General features: G+C 46.4%; 2 protein-coding genes across 2 annotated transcripts in view; both read left to right on the forward strand.

Annotated features, from left to right (window-relative positions):
- MCPH1 (microcephalin 1) overlaps positions 1 to 24,939 on the forward strand; it is a 592,087-nt gene that overhangs the window by 242,139 nt on the left and 325,009 nt on the right. The window contains exon 11 of the mRNA XM_082249377.1: positions 18,365 to 18,527. Coding sequence (XP_082105503.1) covers positions 18,365 to 18,527 — 163 coding nt within the window. The remainder of the gene's footprint in view (positions 1 to 18,364; positions 18,528 to 24,939) is intronic.
- TMEM14A (transmembrane protein 14A) overlaps positions 1 to 24,939 on the forward strand; it is a 1,080,999-nt gene that overhangs the window by 103,241 nt on the left and 952,819 nt on the right. The window lies entirely within an intron of this gene.

Consider the following 24,939-nt stretch of genomic DNA (forward strand, 5'->3'; position numbering starts at 1 on the left):
AGGGATAGAGTCCGAGGAGAAGCCCTTCAGCCTAAGAACCGCCCTGGGTGTACTATATAGGGTCCGCAGCAACGTGAGAAAGGGAGCGCCGAATCCAAATCTGGTCAACACGTCGAAAAGGTATTCCCACGACAGGGAGTCAAAAGCTTTATGAATATCTAGGGAGAGGAGCATGCCTCTACGATTACCCCCTCCGTCCCAATCTGATTGAATAGCTGTGATGATGTCTACAACCCGTCTAGTCTGATCCGAAGTCTGTCGACCAGGGACAAACCCAGCTTGATCGGGATGTATATATTGAGCCAAAAAGGAGCCAAGCCTAGTGGCCATAATTTTCGCCAAAATTTTTAAATCAGAGTTAATCAATGAGATCGGACGATAATTGTCGCATATGCTATGATCCTTGTCCGGTTTGGGCAAGACATGAATATAAGCCGTGTTCTCATGGGGCGGGAGGGATTCCCCATTGCGTAGAGCATTAAAAAAGGCGCAAAGATGCGGCGTCAGAACTTCCTGAAATTTGCGATAATACACCCCGGAATATCCGTCCGGCCCGGGGGCCTTGGAGGGATGTAAGCCCTTGATCGCCTGGAGAACCTCCGCCTCTGCAATCCGACCGTTCATAAGGTCGACATGAGACTGCGTCAGCATGGGCAGCCGCAGGTCGGCAAAAAAAGAATCGGCCAAACCCCGGTTATACGACGGTGGTGCCCTGTAGAGTTTAGTGTAAAACCTAGTAAATTCGGACGCGATCAGGGTTGGATTGCGAGAGAGCGCCCCCGTCCGCAGCCGCAATCTAGGCAGGGCCGCTGAGAAGGGGCGAGGGGCCAGCCTCCTAGCCAACAGAGTGGAAGGTTTGTCACCCATAGTGTAGTATCTATGTCGGGACCATCTAATGTATTTTTCCGCCTGGGTCGTGAGTGTCAAGTTAAGCTCCAATCTAGCCGCATCAATTTTATGACTGATATCAACGAGGGGGCGTGTCCGTTGTTCAAGGAGTAGTGCGCGCAGAGCCTGCTCCTGTTCCCTTATTGTACTCTCCCTGTTACGTTTTAGTTTGGCTGCCAATTGAATCAGTTTACCGCGTATGGTAGCTTTATGGGCCGCCCACACGACGGTAGAGGAAGTATCACCCGGTCTATTTTCAAGGAAAAATTGTTTGATATCCCTTTCGATCTCCCCCAGGACCCCAGGATCGTTTAGTAAAGCTGCATTGAGTCGCCAAGGAGAGGGGCCTGGGGAAGACCACAGGGCCGAAAACTGTACTAAAACCGGGGAATGATCGGACCAGGAGGATGCCAAAATCTGCGCTGAGCATACACATGAGGCCAGAGCGGAGCTGGCGAACACGTGGTCTATGCGAGAATAGGTGCCGTGGACATGGGAAAAATGCGTGTAGTCTCTCTGAGTCGGATTATGTTCCCTCCACAAGTCTAGGAGATCCCAGTCATGAAGAAGTCGGGCCAACCTTGAGCCGTTCTTCGGTACATGCTTATATCTGGGCACGCCTTGGACGGATTTGTCCAGCGTGTTCTCGAGCGGGAGGTTACTATCTCCCCCTAGGATCACCCTGCCCTGCGCTTTGGGAAGCAATGTCCTCAGCATATCCTGAAAAAACCCTACCTGACCCGTGTTAGGGGTATAATAGGAGACCAAGGAGACCAACTGATCCTGAACAAGGCCCACAACCATGAGGTACCTGCCCTCCTTGTCTCGGACCACTGTAACCGGAGTAAAGTGGACCCTTCTCGAAAAACATATAGCCACACCCCGCTTCTTTTCCTGGCCCGAGGATAGATAAAATTGAGGATAATGTGTCGAAAGATATCTGGGTGCTGATGTTTTGGAAAAGTGCGTTTCCTGCAATAGTAAGATATCCGCCTTCTGGCGCTTATATTGGAGGAAAGCCTTGGTGCGCTTCAGTGGAGAGTTAAAGCCCTGCACATTATGTGTTATCAGTGTAAATCTAGAGGAACCTGAGGGTGACATGGTGGTTTGGCAGTGCACTCTTACCTGATCGCTGTGGACAACGGCCTGACTCAGCTAGGCTATAAATCCCTCCGCCCGGGGAGCCCGGGGGCAGCAGTGCGGGGTAAGTTCGCAGAGCCTGGGTCCAAGAGGAGAGAAAGGAAAAAGAAAAGTTAGAGAGAAAGCATAAGAGGACAGGAGGAATCATCCCCCATGCCGTAAAGGCACTAATGTAATACATATACAAATACAAAAACCTTTGGGAATTACTTTCCCCCAGTTCCCAAACCTGGGGTACGTGTCGTGAGATTGCCCCCATCGGGAGAGGGGGGCAAGTTCACAGGAGTGGCACACGGTAACATCCCGGGTAACAATCCGAGACGCCAATGAGGGCGGGGAAGACCCGAGGTGTACTTCCTCCCGGCCACCCCAGGCCCCCATCCTGAGAACTATGGTAGGTGAACCGGTCGCCTCCGCCTACAGGATCCTGGAACGTCGGATCCGCGACCAGCCACCATACTTTAAAAAGCAATAGAAAATAAAAAATAAAAACAAACGTAACAAAAGAAAGTTGGAGGAGGATGGGGGAAAACCAGTTAAACTTGCAATAAAAGAACTATCCGCATTAAATGAACCGTTCCCAACCTCACCCAACCGACACAGCAACAGCTGCGCCGGCCAGGATTGACAGGGAGGGAACAACAGGTAAACAAGTACTTGGCTGGAAAAAATGGAGAGCCTGAGCGAGCAAAAATAGGTTTATCGACAGTTCAGGTCTTGCGTCCCCCCTTGCCCCCTCGCTGTCCAGCGGGAGGAGGGCCCCGATGTGACCACACCGGGGACAACGGACGATCCGGTCCGGCCGCTGTTGATGAACGTGGAGAGCGCGGCTCCCTGGTCAAGATGCCCAGCTTTAGCAATAGATCTTCTCCTGCATGGAAGTTGGTGAAGAAGTGATTCTTGCCATTATAGGTAAAAGACAGCCGAAAGGGGAAGGACCACCGATATTTGATGTTATTGTCCAGTAAACATTGGAGCAGGGGCTTGAGCGTGCGGCGCTTCTGCACCGTCGATGGGGCCAAATCCGTATACAATTGTATAGGGGACCCAAGCAGTGTGAGGTCTCGGCGGTTCCTGGCCACTGACATCATTCTCTCTTTGATGTTATAATAGTGCGGTTTCAAAATTATGTCCCGGGGGAGACCATCCTGCCGTGGCGCAGTTAGAGCCCTATGTACCCTGTCCACTTCCATTTGATGTGGAGAAATATCTGGAATCAGATCTTTCATGAGATCCCGAACTGCCGCTTCCAGGTCCTGGTGTGATTCAGGAAGGCCCCGTATGCGCACATTGTAACGACGCGACCGGTTTTCCAAGTCCTCAATCTTGGAGTAAGCTTCCTCCAACCGGTCATGAAGCTCTGACACTAATTTAGTATTCTGATTAACTTTGAGCAGTGAGCCATCCACCTTTTTCTCAACAGTGTCCAGTCTCATCCCAAATCCCTGGAGATCCTTCTTGATGTCAGTTGTAATAATGGAGCATGCCTTAGACAGTTCCTGCTGGAGCATTGTGGAAAATCTTGCTAACAGCACCGCATCACCCGAATAGGGGGCTGGGGGGGGGCGCCTGAGCATCACCCGTGGTGCTAGGCTGGCTAAATAGAGAGTCCGCCATTTCAGCCATATTCCGGTCCATCGAGGAGGCCGGGGAGCCGGACATATCAGGCCTGCAGTATGAAGGGGTGGGGGAGGGCTGCTGATAACTCACCCCGGCACTCGGAGACCCCCCGGACGCTCCTGAAGTCTGGGAAGAGAAGGGATCCCTCATATCATCCCTGGAAGGGGAATCTGCAGGCAGATGCGGTGAAGCCGGAGTGGGAGGCCGAGGTTGCTCCGGGGCCGCGTCCCGACCGCTCTGAGCCTTCTGCTTGCCCGGCGCCATTTTGGGGGAGGGCGTCTTCCCAGATGAGATAGGCCGCAGACCTTCCCGCTGATTGCCGCGCTTGTATGGCCTTTTTCTGGGCAAACCAGCCGATCCCCGCCGCATGACCACCTCACGATCCTCCGGGGAGAGAACCGAGCCGCCACCTGGACTCCCGCCGCTGAAGTTAGCTGGATTTCCTCGGAGATGTGCGGAGCACAACTAGAACATGTCCGTGCTCGTGCCCGCGCGCATGCGCACTTCAGTTATAATTTTAAGGACAAGTTTACTAATTCTCTAACTCCATTCAGCCTCCCTACCTAGCCCACTAAACTAGTTCCATAAGCTGATCAACTGCACCAATTAGCCCCTTGAATTTACCACCTCCAATGGCAACAACCTCCCATGTTCAAATCCTGACCATTAAAAGTAATACCAGGTGGGCAGCGCCAGTATCCAATGTCCCCCAGACAGAGTGCAATGCCTACTGCACCAGAATATATATTAGACTGATAATGGGAAAGAACACATTGCACTTCTGTCAGTCTAAAGGTGTCTACAGACATTCCTGATCTGATTGCTTTATGCCACATGCGCTGTTTAGAGTGCATCTGAAAATGAGGCTTTTAACAGGATCACCATGGAATAACTGGGTGAACTACTGCAGTTCTGCCTTATTCCTAAGGGCAAGTTGCCCCGAGCGCACTAACCAGAGCCATAAACATTATTGGATGCCTGGTATCTGTGATGCTGCTATCATGAGGAAAGCACTGCTAGAGAGAGCGAGAATAGCAGGGGCACAGCTTGACCTGTAAAATGACAACGCTTTCTGGCATATTCAGTAGCTGCATTCTTACACCAAAGTTGTAGAGGAATAAGTAGGCATTGCTGGGTGCCGTTCTCCTTGTTGAGTGAGAGGGAGCACAGAGGCAGTAATCTGCCAAGTGAAATGAGATGTGGAGTTTCAATAGTCCAAGCAGTTGATCCAAGAAGGAAGTTTCTATGAGAGCAGTATGACAGGCGGTCAGTAATCCTTCCAACATTGAAGCCAGTATTGTTCTTGTCCTGTCTACTTCCCTCCCTTGCTCACCTGAAAACAATGCAATTTATACCTGCCTGGACCTCCGCCTATTTGTTGAATATTCGTTTTGCTGTAGCACTTCAATGTCTGAAGTCTCCTCACATGCATTTTATACATGAAACAACAAAGAGATACAGATGTTGTTGACACACATGAATGATATTGAGTGCCAAAACAATTAGGCTAAATGTGTAAGGATAGGTACTGTTTCAGTAAAGCCTAGTACTCCCCATTATTTTTTTTCATTCGACCCAGAAGGTTGAATGAAAAAAAAAAAACTGACATCTCTGGTCGGAGTTGCAGTACTAACAGTCCAATGTTAGTACAGTGATGTCCACCCCAGTGTCCTGACTGTGGGTGGCCCCCCACTCCCCTCGCCAGAACACACTGGTCAGCATTCCTGGTCATTTGCTAAGTGAACTGTTTGGGAGACGGTCGGATGCTGGTTTTTCAGCATGCACGTCCGACAGAAGCCGACCAAATGGCTGACTTCTGCTGGACCGGCTGCCATACACACAAGCCGAATGTCAGTTGTTTTTTATTGAAACAGCCAACCTCATCTGATGTTCGGCCCGTGTGTACCAGGCTTAAGACAGAGGGGCTATTCTGTTACACTTAGTGGTTGTAAAGTCAGAAGATTTTTTATCCTAATGCATTCTATGCATTTAGATAAAAAGCCTGCTGTGTGCAGCAGACCCCCTAATACTTGCCTGAGGTCCATCTAGATCCATCGATGTTGCAGGGTTGTCTCGTCTGTCCTGCAACTAGCTCCCACTACTGTGAATCAGTCTGTCAGCCAATGAGGAGAGAAAGGGGCAGGGCCTGGGCCACAGCTCTATGTCCGAATGGATACAGGAAGCTGTGGCTCAACTCAGGCTCAAGCTGCTTGCTGTGGGGGCCCTTAACAGGAGGGAGGAGCCAGTAGCAACGAAGAGGGACCCAAGAAGAGGGGGATCTGGGCTGTTTTGTGTAAAACCACTGCATCAAGCAAGTAAGTATAACATGTTTATTATTTTTAACTAAAAGAAGAAAACAAGATTTTAGTATCATTTTAAGCAGAACTTTACTGTATCGAATTACCACAAACTGAAAATGCTATTTCATTCATTTTTAATATTGATTTCTATTTTTTTTAACATTTAAAGCAAAGTCACCCATCCATGTCTCCCTGCTTTATTTTGTTAGCAAATCCCTTTAAAAAACATCCTCTTGCATTTCTAGTCATAGCTATCTTGAGAAAAGACAGATAATTCATGTAGCATTTACTTCCTGTAATCCATCTGACCTTAGCTCAAGCATGCGGGCAGGAGGGCGTGCTCAGCTGAGAAAGCAGCTCATCCCCTAGATTAAAAAAAAAAAAATTGCCCATTACATCTCCTGGATGCATGATATCATTTGGTCTAGGCCAGAAACCAGGAAGCAACTGAAACTTTAAAACCAAGTAAGTATCATATACTTTCCTATGTATTTACTAAGGCTAACTGCATAAGGTTTAAAAATAGTTCATATTGTTTGAGGGAGTGAAGTTCCGCTTTAACACCAAAGTATAATTGATGTGAGTCTTTGTAAGATCCCTTAAGATGGTTCACAGAAAATCATAGTGGCACATAAAAAAATCTCTGTCTCTGTTTAGGCCATGCTACAGAGTCCTAAATATTCACATGAATTTGCATTCCCACCCCAAGGTACTATTCCCTACTGGTTAAGATAGAGATTTTACTACAATTCAGTTCTGTGAGCTACATAAGAACAAAACATAAAATATGGCTGAATGGCGTTTCAGTAACATGATATATAGCAGTGTGGCACTTGTGTTACATTATACAGTATATGACTATACTGTAGAAAAATACTGTTTGGCAATATGTTGCTCTGTGACATTATCCGGTACTGTGAGTATTGCCCCTTCGCAGGCAGGGCAATAATGGTTATACTAGGGGACAGGGAGCCGAAGGTCTTAACTCCCACTTTGCCATTTGAGATGGTCTACCTGCTTCTGGGGCTCCTTCCTTGAGTACCTTTGTGTCCAAACAGGAAATACAACTGCATTTGCTACTTTGCTGGAACAGTAGATATACAGTAGCTCCTCCCATAAATCTTTATGGATGTTGTTGGCAGGGATGCACTGATACCGGTATTGATGGCAAGCATCTTACTATTAGTACTCGCTGCTCCCGATATCAAAACTGATACTATGCAGTGCAATTTGCGTCAATACAAAAGGATTGAATGCAAATTGCAAAGAATTGCATGCATTTTGAATGGGAATATGGTGCGATTACTGTCTGAATTGCATGTGATTTCCCCCACCGCTCCTGGGTGTTTGTGTGTATAGAAAGGAAAAGCTCCATCTAGCGGGCAGTTTATTAAAAAAGCTTAAAAACTCACATTAAGTACAATTCAAAGTCAAAATTTACATAGGTGTCCCAGTTCCCACCAATGATGGAATATTATGGCCACTGGAGGTGCTCACAGGGCTGGAGGAGATGTATAGGCGGTCCACCCCCAAGCTATCACTTCCACCCTATACTAACGGGGTCTCAGAAGTTCTCCAGCCCTGTGAGCACCTACAGAGGCTGTGATTTTCAATCAGCGAGACTGGGACACCTATGAAGATTTTGCATTTGACCAGATATGTATTAATGTGAGTTCTAAACTGCCAATTAGATGGCGCTTTTCCCTTTAAGCGCACACATGTGGTGGGGGAAATCACATGCGATTCAGACCTAGAAGAGCGAGTTTGGAGTAGAAGAACTTGACTGGCCTGCACAGGGTCCTGACCTCAACTGGATCGAACATCTTTGAGATGAATTGGAATGGAGACTGAAAGCCAGGTCTTCTCGTCCAACATTAATTGACCTCACAAATGCGCTTCTGGAAGAATGGTCAAACATTCCCATAGACACACTCCTAAACCTTGTGGACAGATTTCCCAGAAGAGTTAAAGCTGCTATAGCTGCAAAGGGTGGGCCAACCCAATAACCCAACCCAATAACGAACCCTACGAATTGGGATGCCATTAAAATTCATGTGCGTGTCAAGGCAGGTGTCCCAATACTTTTGACAGTATAGTGTAGGTCCTTCCCTTCTGCTTCAACCCAATATTGCTTGCTGAAAAAAACAAGCACTGCTGGTAGTAGAAGTGATTATGCAGGGTTGAGCCTTGCTTTGCTATTTGCCAGGGTCTAGTCACCTAGAGGTGGAGCATGACCCAATGGCCTAAGAATTTTATAGTAAAGTCAAAAATCCCATTCTTGGTATTTTGACCATTTGGGGATCTATCACTTCACAGCGTATGACATGAAAATGCATGCTAATGCGTATTAAAATGTAACACAGTGTGCATGACCATGCAAGTTACATGCTCATCATCTCACTTACATTTTCAAAGCATTGCAGTGAGGTTATATGTACAGTATGGTATGAAAGGACCCTTAGACAAACTCTTTCCACAGAAGTGCAATGGCATTCTTAGGTCCTTGAGAATAAAGTTTTCTTTTACATTGAATTATCAATGGGAGCAATATATGCAGGTAAATTATGCTGAATCTTACCCTTAGTTTGAATAAACCAAGAGCCCTTTAGCTATGGCTTTGTTAATGAGCAATATATGACCCTCTTAGAGGTCGTTTCTTACATAATAAATCATAACAGAAGTAAATTTAAGTGTTTATATTGGACTTGATGTTTCAGTATACACACTGTATGAAATGACTAGGTCTCTAATCTAAATATATATGTGTATCCTTATATAGTGATTTAGGCAGAACATAAATCCTCCAAATGATGGGAAACACTTTTTTTTTTTTTTTTTTTTTTTTTATATCTCAAGGTTTTTCTATAGTTGCCTTAAAATATTTGTAACCCTGCAGTTTTCTAAAAATTGTTACTCCACATCTAAACTGAACATCCAAACGAATGCTGCACAGATGCTGTCTCTAGTATAAAGGCTACATTGGGCTTCATCTACAGTGCCTTGAAAAAAATAGTCATACCCCTTGAAATTTTCCATGTTTTATCATGTTACAACCAAAAACGTAAATGTATTTTATTGGACTTTTTATGTGATAGACCAACACAAAGTGGCACATAATTGTGACGTGGAAGGAAAATGATAAATGGTTTTCTAAATGTTTTTTTCCATCCAATCTGACAGAGCTTGAGCCATTTTGCAAATGGGCTAAAATTTCACTCTGCAGATGTGCAAAGCTGGTAGAGACATACCCAAAAAGACTTGGAGCCTTAAGTGCAACGAAAGGTTGTTCTACAAAGTATTGACTCAGGTGGGCTGAATACAAATGCACGCCACTCTTTTCAATGTGATAGACCAACACACTTTGTGTTGGTCTATCACATTAAATCCCAATAAAATACATTTACATTTTTTGGTTGTAAGATGACATGTGGAAAATTTCAATGAGTATGAATACTTTCCCAAGGCACTGTATGCAAACTGGAGAACAGTGAACCTAGTGTTCTGTAGCAACTACTGTATGTTTTAATGTCCTATCCTGGAGTACAAAGTTAACAGATGATGTTGCATTGGTTGATAAAGCAGTAGTAAACCGTACCTTAAAAAAAAAACCCTGCAAGACAATGGCATAATGTGCTAGCATGCATCACATACTAGCACAATATGAAATACTTACCTTAGAATGAAGCCCTCCAGTGGCACACTGTCATCATTGACAGGGCTTACATCTTTAAGCGGTCTTCTTTCCCAGTTCGCGTGCTCTGGTTGCCTGATTGGCCGAGCCGCAATGACGTCATGGCCTCGGCACGGAGCTTTGAAGGGGCGGCATGGGTATGCTGTCCCTTTAGGGCGCATGTGCTGGTGACATCACGGGCTGCATGCAGTGTGACTATAACAGTGCAAGTTTCAAGTTTAGCAGATATTCATTGTACCCACGGGTAAGCTTTATTATAGGCTTACCTGTAGGTATAAGTAAAAAAAGAGAAGACTTTACTACTACTTTAAGGTACATCACTTTAGATATATGTATGTATATATATATATATATATATATATATATATATATATATATATATTAGAGAGAGAGCGCGAGAGAGAGGCTTCCTATTAGAAAAGATGGTTGATGAGATATTTTAAATCTGATTTTTCATTCTTTTATTCATATTAATAACAGAGGAAATATTTTTAAAGTTGATCCCTGTGCATACAGTAGGGCTGTGGCAGGGGCCTTGGAGCTCCACCCACTACAGTCTGCAGAAAACTAAAGGAAGGGATGAAGACCAGACTGGCCACCCTGCGGAAAGAGAAAGAAACCTTGACTGGTCTTCATTGCGGCAAGTTTCTGCACGGAGGCAAAGATTCACAATGAATTACTGCACAGAAAGAAATACACAAAGTACATCAAGTTTCAAATAAAATTCACTCTTCTGTTTAGACAATCTCCCAGTTCAGCTTTAAGAATTGAAGATCCAGTTTTTAAAACACACAATGGAAAGAGTAAGATCATAAAAAACATTTGAACATTTATAGGTTTAACTATATAGCCTGATGAGAAAATAAACTGTTAAAGTTAAAAATATCTATTAGGCTGTGAGTTTTCATAAAAAGCTCATCCAATTCCTGCTTGCTGCATATTTTATGCATTTTCTTAAAAGGCGCATCAATGGGAGCACACCTAAAACCGTGTGCAAAACACAAATACAATAGTGATACAGCCAAACCGCAGCTCACCAGTGTAAACCTGGCTTAAGACTGCCATACTGTGTGTCATGTCATTAAATATGTATCAAATGGTATAATTTAAAAAAAATATATCTTTCTCTAGCGCTCATTGACAGACGTAGTCCTCGGTGATACACCACCTTCGGGTTATGTTGCCTCCACAGGAGCAGGACTAGACAGGAAATTAAAAAGCTCTGGCCACACCCTAGGGGCAGTCCCAGAGGGTATATCCTCTCTCTCTCTGCCTCAGCAAATCAGTTATTTTCTGTCTAGTTAGGAGTAAGGACCTAGATACCCTGCTGGGATCTTAGGTCCTGGCAAGATTTTTTTCTTAAAGGATTTTTTAGACAGCTTTTTTTCTCCAGTGTTCCTGTGAGATCTTCAAGCAAGAAAGCTGAACTGGGCGACGGGCTGGATGTTGAGATCCGGTGGTCACCCCAGTTCAGCCTACGAGCGCGTGCAGGCCATAGCTCCGCGCTGGGTCGGCCGCGACAAAGTCCCATTAAAGGACTGACCCCGCGAGTTAAACGTCTCGCTGAAACGCCAAAGACCATGAGTCACGGCGTCCATATCGGTCGACAGCCCTCCCGCCCCGGTGGAGAGGGGTACTGTCAGGAGTTGGTGCCCGCCTGGTTCCGGTATGGTGAGTAGTATGTTCCCCCTTTTCCCCTGACGGGTCTTGTGGTAAACGCGGGCCCCTCTCTGTATGGTAAGATAGAGTCCCTCTCTATCCTATAAATGACACAGTTCCTCCTACTTTGAGTGTGATTTTATGTGCAAAAAGCCAGGAGGCTTGGTTTGGGAGCTAACAATCTAATTGTATACATGTTAAAAAGATTATAATCTGTGGCATTCTGGGAATCTTACGGTGATAAGAATAAGCTACCTACCAGTCAGAAGCCACGGACATGTAGACTGCCTTCCTAATCAGATCTCCAGCTATTAGCAGGCCTCCCGAATGGCCATGCGGTCCGCCAGGGCCGGTACCGCCAACCACGCCAAATCCCCATGCAGAGAGAGTGTTGTGTGCCCTGCAGCACACCGCTATTCAGTACAGGCCGCCGCCATTTTTTTTGCTGGATCGCACGAGCCGCCATTTTGGCGTAGCCTCGTGTCTCCAGCATGGGGACGGCCATGTTTGAGGTGATCCAAACACCTCGTGGAGCTAGGGGAGGCGCCGGAAGGCGTGCAGAGGGGCGGAGCCGCCTCCTTTCTTCCTGGGCAGCCAGCCAAAAGACTTCCTGTTTGTCAAGACAGCGCTGTAACCTGTTGCAGTTAAACTCTGAGCATCAAGTGGTGAGCCTGGGGGTCTATCTCTCTCTCTCTCTCGATCGATAGGGATCCCTAGCAGGTAACACTAAGGGGCTTTTTGTGGCGCTGGGGGTCTGAAAAAAAAAAAAAAAAAGTTTTTTATTTTTGAATTATATTATCCAGGAAGTGACTGGAATTAACATGGACCCTGCCATACATATTCCCCCACCTGTTTCCCTCGAGGGGGCCACGGGACCCGCCGGTGCACAGAGTGTAGAGTCATTTACAGCAATTTTGGAGTCTATGGTGGCTCGGGTGGAGGCGGCCTGTCAGGGACGGGGGTCAAGGAAGCGACCCCCGCCTACCCCTATACTATCTGACACCTCTGACTCTGATTCAGAGATGGTCACTGCAGTTGCAGGTTCCTCTGCAAAGGCTGTTATCCCAGGTAAAGCCCCCTCAGACAGTGAGGAGGACGCTTCTTCTCCTGCTATAATTCAGGAAGAAGCATTGGTGGACGCACTAGTTGTGGCAGTGCAGGAAACCTTAAAACTTGAGGCTTTACCGGCAGAGGCAACTGAAACAGAGATTCCTTTTGGTACTAATAAGCCCATCAAAACGGTGAAGGTTTTTCCTGTACCCAAATGTTTCGGTAATCAGATTAAAGGAGAATGGGAGCATTCTAAACGTACCTTTACTATTTCCAAGCGTATTGCTAGACGCTATCCGTTTGAGGAATCCATCATTAAGAAATGGACGGTACCACCAGTGGTGGATCCACCTATTTCCAGGCTGAATAAAGCCACGGTTATCCCAGTGGAGGACACTTCGTCCTTTAAGGATCCGGTGGATCGAAAGATGGAAGCAGAGTCCCGCACCATCTTCTCTCTGATAGGGTCAGCATTTAGACCAGTAATTGTTATTGGTCTAGTTTCCCAGACACTTACGGAATGGGCGAAAATGGTACGCCAAGACCTTAGGGGAAAAGATATTCCCCAGGAGACATCTGATTTGATGGAACAGATTATACAAGAGCTACAGTTTATCTGTGACGCAGCCTTGGACACTACTCCCTTATTAGGGCATGCATCTATGTCAGCGGTGATCCTCAGACGTGTGCTGTGGTTAAAATGCTGGTCAGCTGACCTAGGTTCCAAAAAGACCTTGACAAATCTCCCTTTTCAGGGGAATCGTCTATTTGGGGCCAACCTAGATGAAATCATCAAGGATGCCACTGGGGGCAAGAGCACTTTTTTGCCACAGGCTGCTAAAGCTAAGGGACCTCGCAACAAGCGAGGACCTTTCTTTACCGCCCATAAAGGGCGCCCGGCTGGTACTAGCGGGAAAGGCAAGACTCCTCCAGGAGGGTTCAAGAAGGGCTGGTCGGACAAGCAGAGGACCAACCCAGCCAAACCCGAAGCAAAGGAGTACACAGCCTGAAGGTGCGCCCCCACCCGGTTTCAGGGTGGGGGGACGTTTTCACCGGTATTCAGGACATTAGATCGAGCTTCAACCACTACTACCGGTGCGATTCTTCCCTTCCAACATTTAAGTACTACAGGAAGCGGTAGTTACCGTTCCCTGAATAGATCTTTTCCTTTACCTTTTCCTAAGATTAGTCCCTATACCTCACAGGAATCGGATCTGGTTGACCAGATAGGCCAAGTAGCCTCTAGTCGGGTGACTTCGGTCCCTGAGGTTCAACCAGAAAAGATCACCCTTCCTGATAACAATCAGGTATCTGATAAATGTGTGGGAACAGAAAACGACCAGACTTTCTCGGATGGTCGGGGCCAGATACCTCTAGGGACGCCTGGTTCAGATTCTATCAGCGCCAGTGGTCCTAGAAATTTTAGGCTGGCCTCCTCAAGCCGGCCTGGCCGACTTGGACATGCTAGTCGCAGACGTTCCGTGGGAACTTCGTCTCAGGGAGTGTCTGTGGTCTCGAGGACCAATTTACCATCATGCTTTACAGTCGCTGGGTTTAATGGCCTGGCCATTGAGACCCAAGTACTGAAGGACAGAGGTTTGTCTACTTCAGTCATTCCTACCCTTATTAAAGCAAGGAAAGCGACTTCCAGCAAGGTCTATTATCACACATGGAAGACTTATATTGCGTGGTGCGAATCTTTAGGATTTCCTCCACGTACCTATTCGGTGACTCGAATATTGGCCTTTTTGCAACAAGGGGTTGAGCAGAAGCTAGCCTTGAGCACCATCAAGGGTCAAGTTTCAGCATTAGCAATCTTCTTTCAGAAACCTTTAGCTACCAAGTCCTTGGTGCGGAATTTCATCCAGGGGGTGCGGCACCTGGCTCCTCCAGTCCGCGCGCCCTTACCGCTCTGGGATCTTAATTTGGTTTTGTCGGTTCTACAGAAACCTCCCTTTGAAAACATCAGGGAGATTCCCTTGCTTACTTTATCCCAGAAGGTGGCCTTCTTGGTGGCTATTACTTCTGCTCGCAGGGTGGCCGAACTGGCTGCATTATCATGCCAGTCCCCATACCTAGTGATTCATAGGGATAAGGTAGTACTTCATCCTAAGCCATCTTTTCTTCCTAAGGTGGTTTCAGATTTTAATCTGAATGAAGATATTGTACTACCTTCCTTGTGTCCTCAGCCCAAGCATCATCGGGAACATGCGTTGCATTCCTTAGATGTGGTTCGGGCAATCAGGGTATACCTGAAAGCTACGGAATCATTCCGTAAGACGGATTCACTTTTTGTGATCACGGATGGCCCCAGAAAGGGTTTGCCTGCATCTGCCGCGACCATTGCCAAATGGATTAGACAAACGGTGGTACAGGCTTATTCTATTAAGGGTCAGAGTCCTCCGTTCCCTGTTAGGGCGCACTCCACTCGAGCGCTCAGTACTTCCTGGGCCTTTCGCCATCAGGCGTCAGTGGTCCAGGTATGTAAGGCGGCCACCTGGTCGTCGGTACATACCTTTACAAAATTCTATAAAATTGATGTGACGGCATCGGCGGATGCCTCATTTGGCCGCAAGGTTTTGCAGGCCGCAATTTGAGGAGACCGGTGGTCTACCTCGAGGGTTTTTTCTGTTTGAAAAAAAAAAAAAAAAAAAATATTTTCTCTTTTTTGTTGAGTCTCATCATTAAGGATGAGCATTGTAAACTTCTAGTTGGCACCGGTTGGGCCTTCTAGATTGTGATTTGATTTCCATTTTCCCACCCCTCATTTGTGATACTGCTCTGGGACGTCCCGAAGGTGGTGTATCACCGAGGACTACGTCTGTCAATGAGCGCTAGAGAAAAATGGATTTTTGTAAAATCTTACCGTAAAATCCTTTTCTCTTAGCTCATTGACAGACGTAGTCCCCGCCCCTCTGTTTTTGAGTTGGGTTGGGTTAAAATCTCTAAAGACTGCTTTTTCATATAACTGATTTGCTGAGGCAGAGAGAGAGAGGATATACCCTCTGGGACTGCCCCTAGGGTGTGGCCAGAGCTTTTTAATTTCCTGTCTAGTCCTGCTCCTGTGGAGGCAACATAACCCGAAGGTGGTGTATCACCGAGGACTACGTCTGTCAATGAGCTAAGAGAAAAGGATTTTACGGTAAGATTTTACAAAAATCCATTTATCTCCTTTTGGAGATTTCCCTTCACTTCCTATTCCATAGATAGACCATCATTTGTATTGAAAGACTTTACCTTTATTCCTTCTCTGGTGACAGGTCAACATTTTCGATTTTTTCTTACCTTCGCTGCCAGTGACCATAGTCACTTGGACAAACGGGGTGAATCTTCCTCCCAGCAGGGACACAGAGAGCAATGCAATGTAATAAGAATTTTTCCCTAATCTATCCCCAAAAAAAAAAAATTCTTTAGATATACTGTACTTTTAAGCCTACGTCCAGGAATTTTTAATAATGTAAAACCCACTGCAAGGGTTTAATTCTCTTAAAAGTGGTTGTAAAGCCTTAGGCCCCTTTCACACATACCGTCCGTTCAGTTCATAAGTTGTCACGTCAAATGTATCCGTTTTTCATCCGTTTTTCATCCGTTTTTCATCCGTTTTTCATCCGTTTTTCATCCGTTTTTCGTCAGTTGACGTCCGTTTTTCGTCGGTTATTATCCGTTTTTCATCCGTTTTTCATCCGTTGTCGTCCGTTTTTCATCCGTTGTCGTCCGTTTTTCATCCATTGACATCCGTTTTTTGTCCGATTTTTTTTTTGACGGATGAAAAATCGGGCATTCATCCGTTCAAAAAAACGGACATTGACTGAAGCGGTTGAAAACAGATGTTAACGGATGATCATCCGTTGTCGTCCGTTTTTTCATAGAGATACACTGATGTCCGATTTTCATCCGTCAACAGATGGATGAGAAACGGACAAACAAGCAGCATGTGTGAAAGGGGCCTAAAGGTTGTTCACCTTAATTCATTAGACCCCATTTACATTATTAATATACAGGATTTATATAGCGCAGGCAGTTTACGCAGCGCTTTACAACTTGAGGGTAGACAGTACAACTACAATACACTTTAATACAGTAGGAATCAGAGGGCCCTGCTCGTTAGAGCTTACAATCTATGAGGGAGGGTCAAGAGATGCAAGAAGTAATAACTGTGGGGGATGGGCTAATGTAGAAAATAAAAGTACAGTTGTTAGGTGGTTGCCAGATAGGCTTCTTTGAAGAGATGTATTTTCAGGGATCGTCTGAAAGTGAAAAAAGTAGGTGATAGTTGGACAGATTGGGGTAGAGCAATTCCAGAGGATGAGAGAGGCTCAAGAGAAGTCCTGGAGGCAGGCATGGGAAGAGGGGACAAGGGAGCTAGAGAGCAGGAGGTCCTGGGAGGAACAAAGAGAACGATTTGGTTGGTATTTTGAGACATTATTTTGAGACATTGAATGTGGCTTTGAAATCGTGCAACTTCATCTGAACTCGTATGTTTTCAAAGCTGCATTTCGGTGCCAAAAGTAGTGCAGGAACTGCTTTTACAAATCAGTGCGGCGTCAGTGCAGGCAATAGGCTGTGACTTGTCATGTGATTTGACCTGTCGCTCCAATGCAAAGGTGAAAAACCAGTGCTGCAGCTCCCCCCAGACTCCCCCTTTTTCTTACCTGAGCCCGATCTGATCCAGCGATGTTGCACGAGCGCAGTGGCTCCAGCTGCTGTTTCTCTCCTCATTGGACAGATTAATAGTTAATCAAAATCTGGGGGCGGGGCAGAGTCCCACTGTCTGTGTCAATGGACGCAGCAGTGGGACTCATGAGCGAGCCCACACGGGTGCCCCCATGGAAAGCTGATTTCTGTGGGGGCACCCTATGAAAAGGTGGGGCCTGGACCGCCGGCAGTGGACTCCAGAAGAAGAGGATCTGGGCTGCTCTGTGCAAAACCATTGCAGAGCAGGTAACTATAGGCATATTAAGGAATAAGGTGTAATACTTACCTTATTTCTCTGGCAGACATCCTGCATCTGTGCGACCAGTCCCCCTGAAGCTTCTTCTATAGGACCTTCCTGGCTGTGGTTGCATGATGACATCATCAAGTATAGCCTTGCAGTGTACATTAGAATGGATGATGGGAACCTGCTGGAGCCAGGTGTAAGTTCTTCTTCCCCTAAAGTTAACAAGCGTTTAGCCCCTTGGAGGGGGGTTGATTAGGGGAATTGGGGCAGGGATTTAGTTTTTTTGCCTCCAAGAGTCAGATTTAAAAATGATTAGCACCTGGCCTGTGATGCATAGAAACCTGCTGATGCAATGGCGTGTTGAATCAGGATTTTTAGAGAATAATAGAAAAGTCAGGATTTCTTATCTGCATACATTTCTGGATCAGAAAATGATTAAAGCTGAGACAGGTAAAAAAAAAAGAATTTTACAGTTTCTCTTTGCTTTTTAGCAGGGGGGTCCATTCAGGTTATTGAAAAACTTGTTCAGAACTTAATATTACATTGTTACTGGAAATCCCATGAGAGAGATATTTTCTGAAGATTCTCTGGTGCCACGGTTGCTAACATGCCTTATACAGTACAACAATGATATTCATAGAACATGAGACCACTGCTGAGGCCCCTTTTACACTTGTGCGACTTGTCTTGCGACTTGGGACTGCAAAGTTGAATGATTAGTCGTTCTCCATGATTTCCAGTGAGTACCATTCATATCTATGCGACTTGAAGTCGCAAAAACTTCAAAGTAGTCCCTGCACTACTTTGGTTCGACTTTGATGCGTTTTGAGGTCTATTGACCTCAAGATTACACAGGCATTGCTTCAAGTCCAGTCAAAATTGTGTGACTTTTAGGTCGCACAAGTGTGAAATGGGTCTAAATCAACGCGAAGTTTAAGATACAAATCTGCATGAATAAAAACCTATGGCTGTTGTGTTTTTTAAAGTACGCCTTGATATTGCTGCTGTGATGTAGTTTAAAACTGAACAATGCTGGAATTCGTTAGTTGCTTTATTTTTATTTTTTTTGTTTTTCAGGAAACAAAATACCATAATACAAGTTGTGAAAACGCTTGGAGGCTTCATCTTTTCAGACAATGTTTGTGAAAGTACATCACATGTAGTTTCTGGAAGTGCACGGCGTACCCTGAATGTTATCTTAGGAATTGCAAGAGGTTGCTGGATTCTATCATTTGATTGGGTAAGTAATTTAGATTCAATTTACTTTAGTTGAACTGAGTCACAGTCCGAACTGCGTTTTCATAAATAAACCAATTTGTACATACACTGTGAAAGTAAATCTGTCATTTAACATTGAAAAATACTCCATTAATGCTACAGCCAGATTAAAAACTGAATGGCAATTTATAGCTACTGTCAAACATTTTTTCCTTGAGAAATGTCGGCTATAACCATGTTCATTAAATGCCCCAACAAAAGCTTATTACAGTAAGCTGCATGAGACTATCTACAGCATACAATTAGCTGTGGGGTATGCTTGGAAATTTTTCGAGTGGAATAATAACTTTTTATAGCTGTATTTGAAGAAGAAAACATATTGTCATATTAAACTTGGTGAACGTTAGAACTACATACTGTTACCCGCAATCACAAAAGGATGTTTATTATATGGCAATTATGTAGAAAATGTAGCCTTATGGAAGCTGATCCCTTTTTATTGCCTGCATACTTTTAAACTCCTAACCGGTACCTCTTTATTGGCATTGAGTACATTAAAGTTGAACTCCAGGCAAACGGCTAAATATACAAATTAAACACATATAATGGAAAGGTTTTATCTGCCAAAGAATTTGTATTTCTGTCAATACAGTTCTGAGATGTACAGCCCAATCATACATTAGTACAGCCAGAAGAATGGCACTACTTAGATTTAAGGAACACAGTGGGAGGTTTACTAAAACTGGTATACTCAGAATCTGGTGCAGCTGTGCATGGTAACCAGTCAGCTTCTAACTTAAAGGGTAACTCCACTTTCGTGGGGAAATAAAATAGCAAAGAAAAAACAATGTAGCGTATACAATTGCGACACAAATCATATTTTAATTGAATGGTATTAAAAATTACCTTTTTCTATCATTCATTGACAGATGCAGCTCCATATTCTTCTTAACCATTGGGTTATGCTGCCCCCTACAGGAGTAGGACACTAGGCAGGAAAAAACTTAACCACGCCTATGGGGCAGTCCTTGAAGGCATACACCCACTCACACTGCTATAGGAGTCAGTTTGTTTCTGCCTAGTTTAGGAGTAGGACCTAGTTCCCGGCTGGGACTTGAGTCTTAGCTTGTTTTTTTATTTTAACCACTTCAGCTCCAGAAGGTTTTACCCCCTTAATGACCAGGCCATTTTTTGCGAATCGGCACTGCGTTACTTTAACGAAAAATTGCACGGTCGTGCGAAGCTGTACCCAAAAACAATTGATGTCCTTTTTTTCCCACAAATAGAGCTTTCTTTTGGTCGTATTTGATCACGTCTGTGTTTTTTTTATTTTGCGCTATAAACAAAAAAAACAGCAATTTTGGAAAAAAACACTATGTTTTACTTTCTGCTATAAAACATTCCCAATAAATTACATTTTTTAAGCTAGTTATGTTCCTGATAGAACTGCAATCAACAGCCGGGCTGGGTTTTGGACTGGGTATCCTAGATCCTTAAGGTCTCCCAGTCCGGCCAGCGAGCATGTGCAGGTAATAGCCCCGCGACAAAGCCCCAATGGACAGGGGCTGGCCTGCGAGTGAAACACCTCGCTGGGATGCACACAACCTGGTTCGGCCTGAGTTGCAGCATGCCCCTTGGCCGTCAGTACCCCCACCCTGAGTGGAGAGGTAGTCTGTCCGGAGTGGCGCCCACCCGATTCTTTGGTATGGTGAGTAGTGCCCCCCCCCCCCCCCATAGCTCTTGAGGTCTCAAGGTGGACATGACCCCCGGGTTCCCTTCCATTTCCCCCAGCCCCTCTAACAGTCATGGTGGTCTTTTTGCCCCAACCTACCCCCATGCCCCCCCTCCCTCCCGGGGTTAGGAGCTGGCTTTGCCATTTGCTCCAGTAAGGGGAGGTGGATGCGGTTGTTGTTGTCCAGGCTGTCCGGATCGCACATGGGGTTTTTGAGCAAGTTCCTGACCCCTGGGGGTTAGTGACTGGGGCAGGGATGTCCTTTGGACTCCCTGCGTTGGATATAGGCTTCAGGGGGAGCGCATGTTTCTTCACTCGCGAGTCTGCGCCTCACGTGTCTGGGTCGGGCCGAAAATTTAGTCCACGGCTTTGCGGTCTACTCGCGGCTGTCCAGGTACCTGACCAAGCTTATCGAGCTGCTTGAGATGAGGTGCCTGACCAAGCTGACCGGCGGATGCCTCACGTGTCTGGAACGGGCCCCAAATTGAGGCCGCGGCTTGTGGCCTACTCGCAGCTGACAGAGCTTGCTTTCTTAAATGATTGACCAAGCTCTCCGGGCGACGGACCAGGCTGTCCGAGCTGCTGATCAAGCTGCCAGAGCTGACGGCGGACTCGCGACTGGATCGGGCCCCAAATGTAGGCTGCGGCTTTGCGGCCTACTCCCGGCTGGCTGTCTGAGCTGCTGACCAGGCTGTTTGAGCTTCTGACCGGGGTGATAGAGCAGAAGATGGATGTCCGCCCCCCCCCCCCCCAGGGGGGTGGACATATGGACTGCCTGGCGCCCCCCTTGAACCGGCTGGTGCTGTGGGGCATTGTTGTGTAGGGGTACTCTGCCTGTGCGTCTGCGTCACAGTGGGCTACCTTTTCCCCTTTATAGGGTGCTTTGTCCTTTTATGTCATTTATGGTGGACGACCCTTAGGTCTAATAGGATAGCCGGCGTCTCCTTGTGGGACTTTGGTCAGCGACCTCCTCTGCTTGTTATGTTCTCAGGGTGAGTTTAGCATATAGTGACTCTACTGGGTCTGCGTCCACGCACTTCAGGTACTCAGCGGTGAGGATGATTCCTTTTTTTACTGCACATGCAAGGGTGCTGGTGAATGCACTGAATTTATAGGTGCAGAACATTTTTAACATGGGGGGGGGGGGGGGCACCCATCCCCTCGGGCCCGCAGATCCCCTAACAGCGGAAAAGATACTCCCTTTTCTCACCTACTGTGACAAAATTGTCGCAAGTCAGTGGAGTTGTTATAATTGCAATAATGGTAACCTCGCATGGTGTGGCTAAAAAGCTGGTCTGTGGATCAGGCTTCAAATCTCCCCTTTACAGGGGACTGCCTATTTGGGTCTTTGTTGGATGAACTGATCAAAGGACTAACAGGTGGGAAGAGTACTCTTCTTCCTCTGTCCGCTAAGGGCAATTCACCCCGTAATAGACAGGGCCCTTATTTTTCAGCACACAGGCGGCCCCATCGTGCCCTTGGCATGCAGGAGAAAGGACCTAAGCCATTTAGGTCATCTGGGGCTCGGGTAAGCTGAGAACAGGCCCCTCCAGATCTGAGGACAAATCTCCGTCTGCATGAAGGGATGCCCTAACCCGTATCATCCAATCTACGCCTATCTTCAGATCGGTTATGGGATCTATGAGAGACGGTACAAGATCTGCTGTCGTAAAGGGTGATTGTATCGATTCCCTCTCGGGAACACTTTCAAGAGTTTTACTCAAACATGTTTACTGTTCCCAAGAAAGAAGGGAAAGTGCATCCAATTCTGGACCTCAAGGCTCTGAATTGCTTTGTGTGGGTACAGAGGTTTCGAATTGAGTCTTTTCGCACGGTAGTGGCGTTCCTACACCAAAGGGACTTTTTGTCCTCTATCGATATCGAGGACGCATATCTGCACAAACGTATTTACGCTGGACACCAGCGTTTTCTTCACTTCGCTGTAGGAGAGGAACTTTATCAATTTGTGGCGTTACCCTTGGTCTCGCCTCCGTCCCCCAGAGTCTTCACCAACATGCTGGCTCCGGTATTGGCATTACTGTGACAGCAAGGCATTGCGGTACTGGGTTACTTGGACGATCTCCTCTTAAGAGCAGACTCCCACTCAGTTCTGGTGGGCGATCTGTCAATCCCTGTACGGACTTTGCAAGAGTTCGGTTGGTCCATCAATTTCAGAAAATCTGACTGACTCTGGACTCAACCTCTGTGAGGGTGTTTATTCACACGGAAAAGCTGCAAAGTTGCATAGGGCGATTTGGTTGCTGTTATCCAGCACTCTGTCCTCATGGCAGACTTACATGCAAGCTCTAGGCCTAATGGAGTCTACCTTCGGGGCAGTTCCATTTGCTTAGTTCCACACGAGACCTCTACAAAGGGGTATTCTTGTCAAGTGGATCCAAAATCTTTGGACAATCTGAATCGGTTGAGTCAAAAAGAGTCAAGTCAGATTTCTGGCATCCCCAGCAACAAAAATGTCATTTTTGGTGAGGTACTCCCAATAGGAACATGTCTAAAGGGATGCAGGCCCAGCAGCTTTCCTCATTAGAGCCCTGCAGCTGCCACAGCTGATAATTATGAAACCACCCCCATTTGACCCACTCAGCACAGAGGAACAAACAATCGTTTCTTCAGAATAACAAAAGGTAGGAATCTGCAACAAAGTTTGTTAAAATCCTTGAAATGTACATAGATCACCTAGAGGTGAATGTTTTTTTTCTCAACAAAAGTGGAGTTACGCTTTAAGCTTGTTAAATTAAACTTTGGCACTAAAACCTGCAAGCTGATTGGTTTCAATGAAAAGCTGCACGAAATGTTGCACTCTTTAGTTTTAGTAAATCAACCCCACAGTGTCTTCTCCACCCCAACCCACTGATTGGGCAGTAAATAGGGGGAGTAGATTAATATTCTTCTAGGAGGCATTCTGGACTATGGCCACTGGGAGTGAAAAATGACCCAATGGGGGGGCGTGGCTAGCGGCCGAGATGTAAGCACCACGGCTTCTGAGCTCCGGCAGCACCCATCGATCCTACAGTGATCCTTGCAAAGATCCTGACTTTTGATCCCCCAGATCTGCTTCCTCAACCTGCCTACCATCTCCTGCTGTTGGCACCATGGTGAAGATTGGTTCGCAGGGGACGAAATCCTCCACGGCCTTGCAGCCTAGTCCGGGCCGTCAAGCCTCCCCAGATGCCGCCGGACCATCCTCACAGCCTGCCCTCCTGGCCAGGGAGAAACAGGGCCGCACCGGACCAGGTAATTCACGGATCCCTGTGCCCTCGGGCAAGCCTGGCACTGCACCCCCGAAACCCCGACCCCCTGCCACTATCAAGGGGCATTTTGCGGACTCTCCTGTGTCCTCCGGCGGGCCTTCCGCTGCCTCCCCAGGTCTACTTTAGCGGCTGGATCCCTGGGAAGCTTAGGGGACGTGGGATGTGGGGGTACCTCACACTGCTAATACACAGAACGGGACTGTGTAGGTGGGGGGAGTCTGATTATGGAAGCTATACATACTTGTCAGGCTGCCCTGACTACACAAATAGACTGTCCGGCTGGACCTTTTCTATAGTTAAACATGAAATGCAAAAAATCTGTGCTAGGATTTCTACTGCTAAACAGCGTATTAGTGATATGGAGGACACTGTTAACCCTTTGAATGTTGAAGTACGCTTTTAGCAGTGGAATTTAAAAGACCATTCTGATAAATTAGGGGGCCTGGAAGATAGAATGCGTAGAAACAATCTTCGCTTCATTGGCTTTCCTGAAAAGGAGGGGATGCTGAGAATTTTTTTAGACCTGGATAAAGAATGTTATTGGAGTGGATCACCTTTCCCCCCTGTTTGCCATAGAAAGGGAGCATCAGGTACCCATGCACCCCCCCCCTCCCCCCGGGGCTCCCCCAAGATCTATGTTGGCAAAATGTCTTAATTTCCGGGATAAGGAAAATATTCTGAGAGCTGCCTGTGATATCCCTGACCTCCAATATAATGGTGTCAAGATTTCAATCTACCCGAATTACTCAGCCTCCACCCAGAAGCAGCGCATGGCCTTCAACGCAGTCAAGCGTTGGCTCCGGGACAAGCAACTCTGTTACAGTATGCTTTACCTTGCTAAACTTTGGGTGATTCATGATGGAAAGGCCCATTTTTTTTATTTCACCTCAGGAGGCCTCTGCCTGGCTTGATGACCTGGGATAAAGCACCCCCTTGTTGTGCTCTCCTTTTGCCCCACTTTCTGCCTCACGTTAGTTGATTGGCCTGTTGCCCCACTCTACTTTGTCAACGTTTTTGCTGATGATGCTCATGTCTCCTTGGCAACCGGGACTTCGTGGACTGGGTACTACCGTATTTGCACTGTTATCCTGTGAGTTGATCCTGCTGCCTTGGATCTCACTGCCTTGGACCTCACACCTTCTGAAACCCCCCTTCTTCCCCCCCCTTTTTTTTTTCTCTTTTTTTTTGACTTTGACTCCTCTTTTTTGTTCTCATTTCGAGGACTCTCTTTTTTTTGGCTGTTCTTGCCCCATTTTCTGTTTTTTTGGGTGGTTCCAACCCCCCCCCCCCCCCGGGCACCTTCCTGGGACTACTCCAATTTTTCTTGTCCCTCTTTTTTAGGGTGTTTTACTTTTTTCATTTTGTTTTCCCCTTTTTATTTTGGGGACACTCTGGCGTAGTTATGCCGTTTTGGGCAGTTATTGTTTTCGGGC

This window comes from Pelophylax lessonae, assembly GCF_965119305.1.
Source record: "Pelophylax lessonae genome assembly, chromosome: 3".
Taxonomy (NCBI): domain Eukaryota; kingdom Metazoa; phylum Chordata; class Amphibia; order Anura; family Ranidae; genus Pelophylax; species Pelophylax lessonae.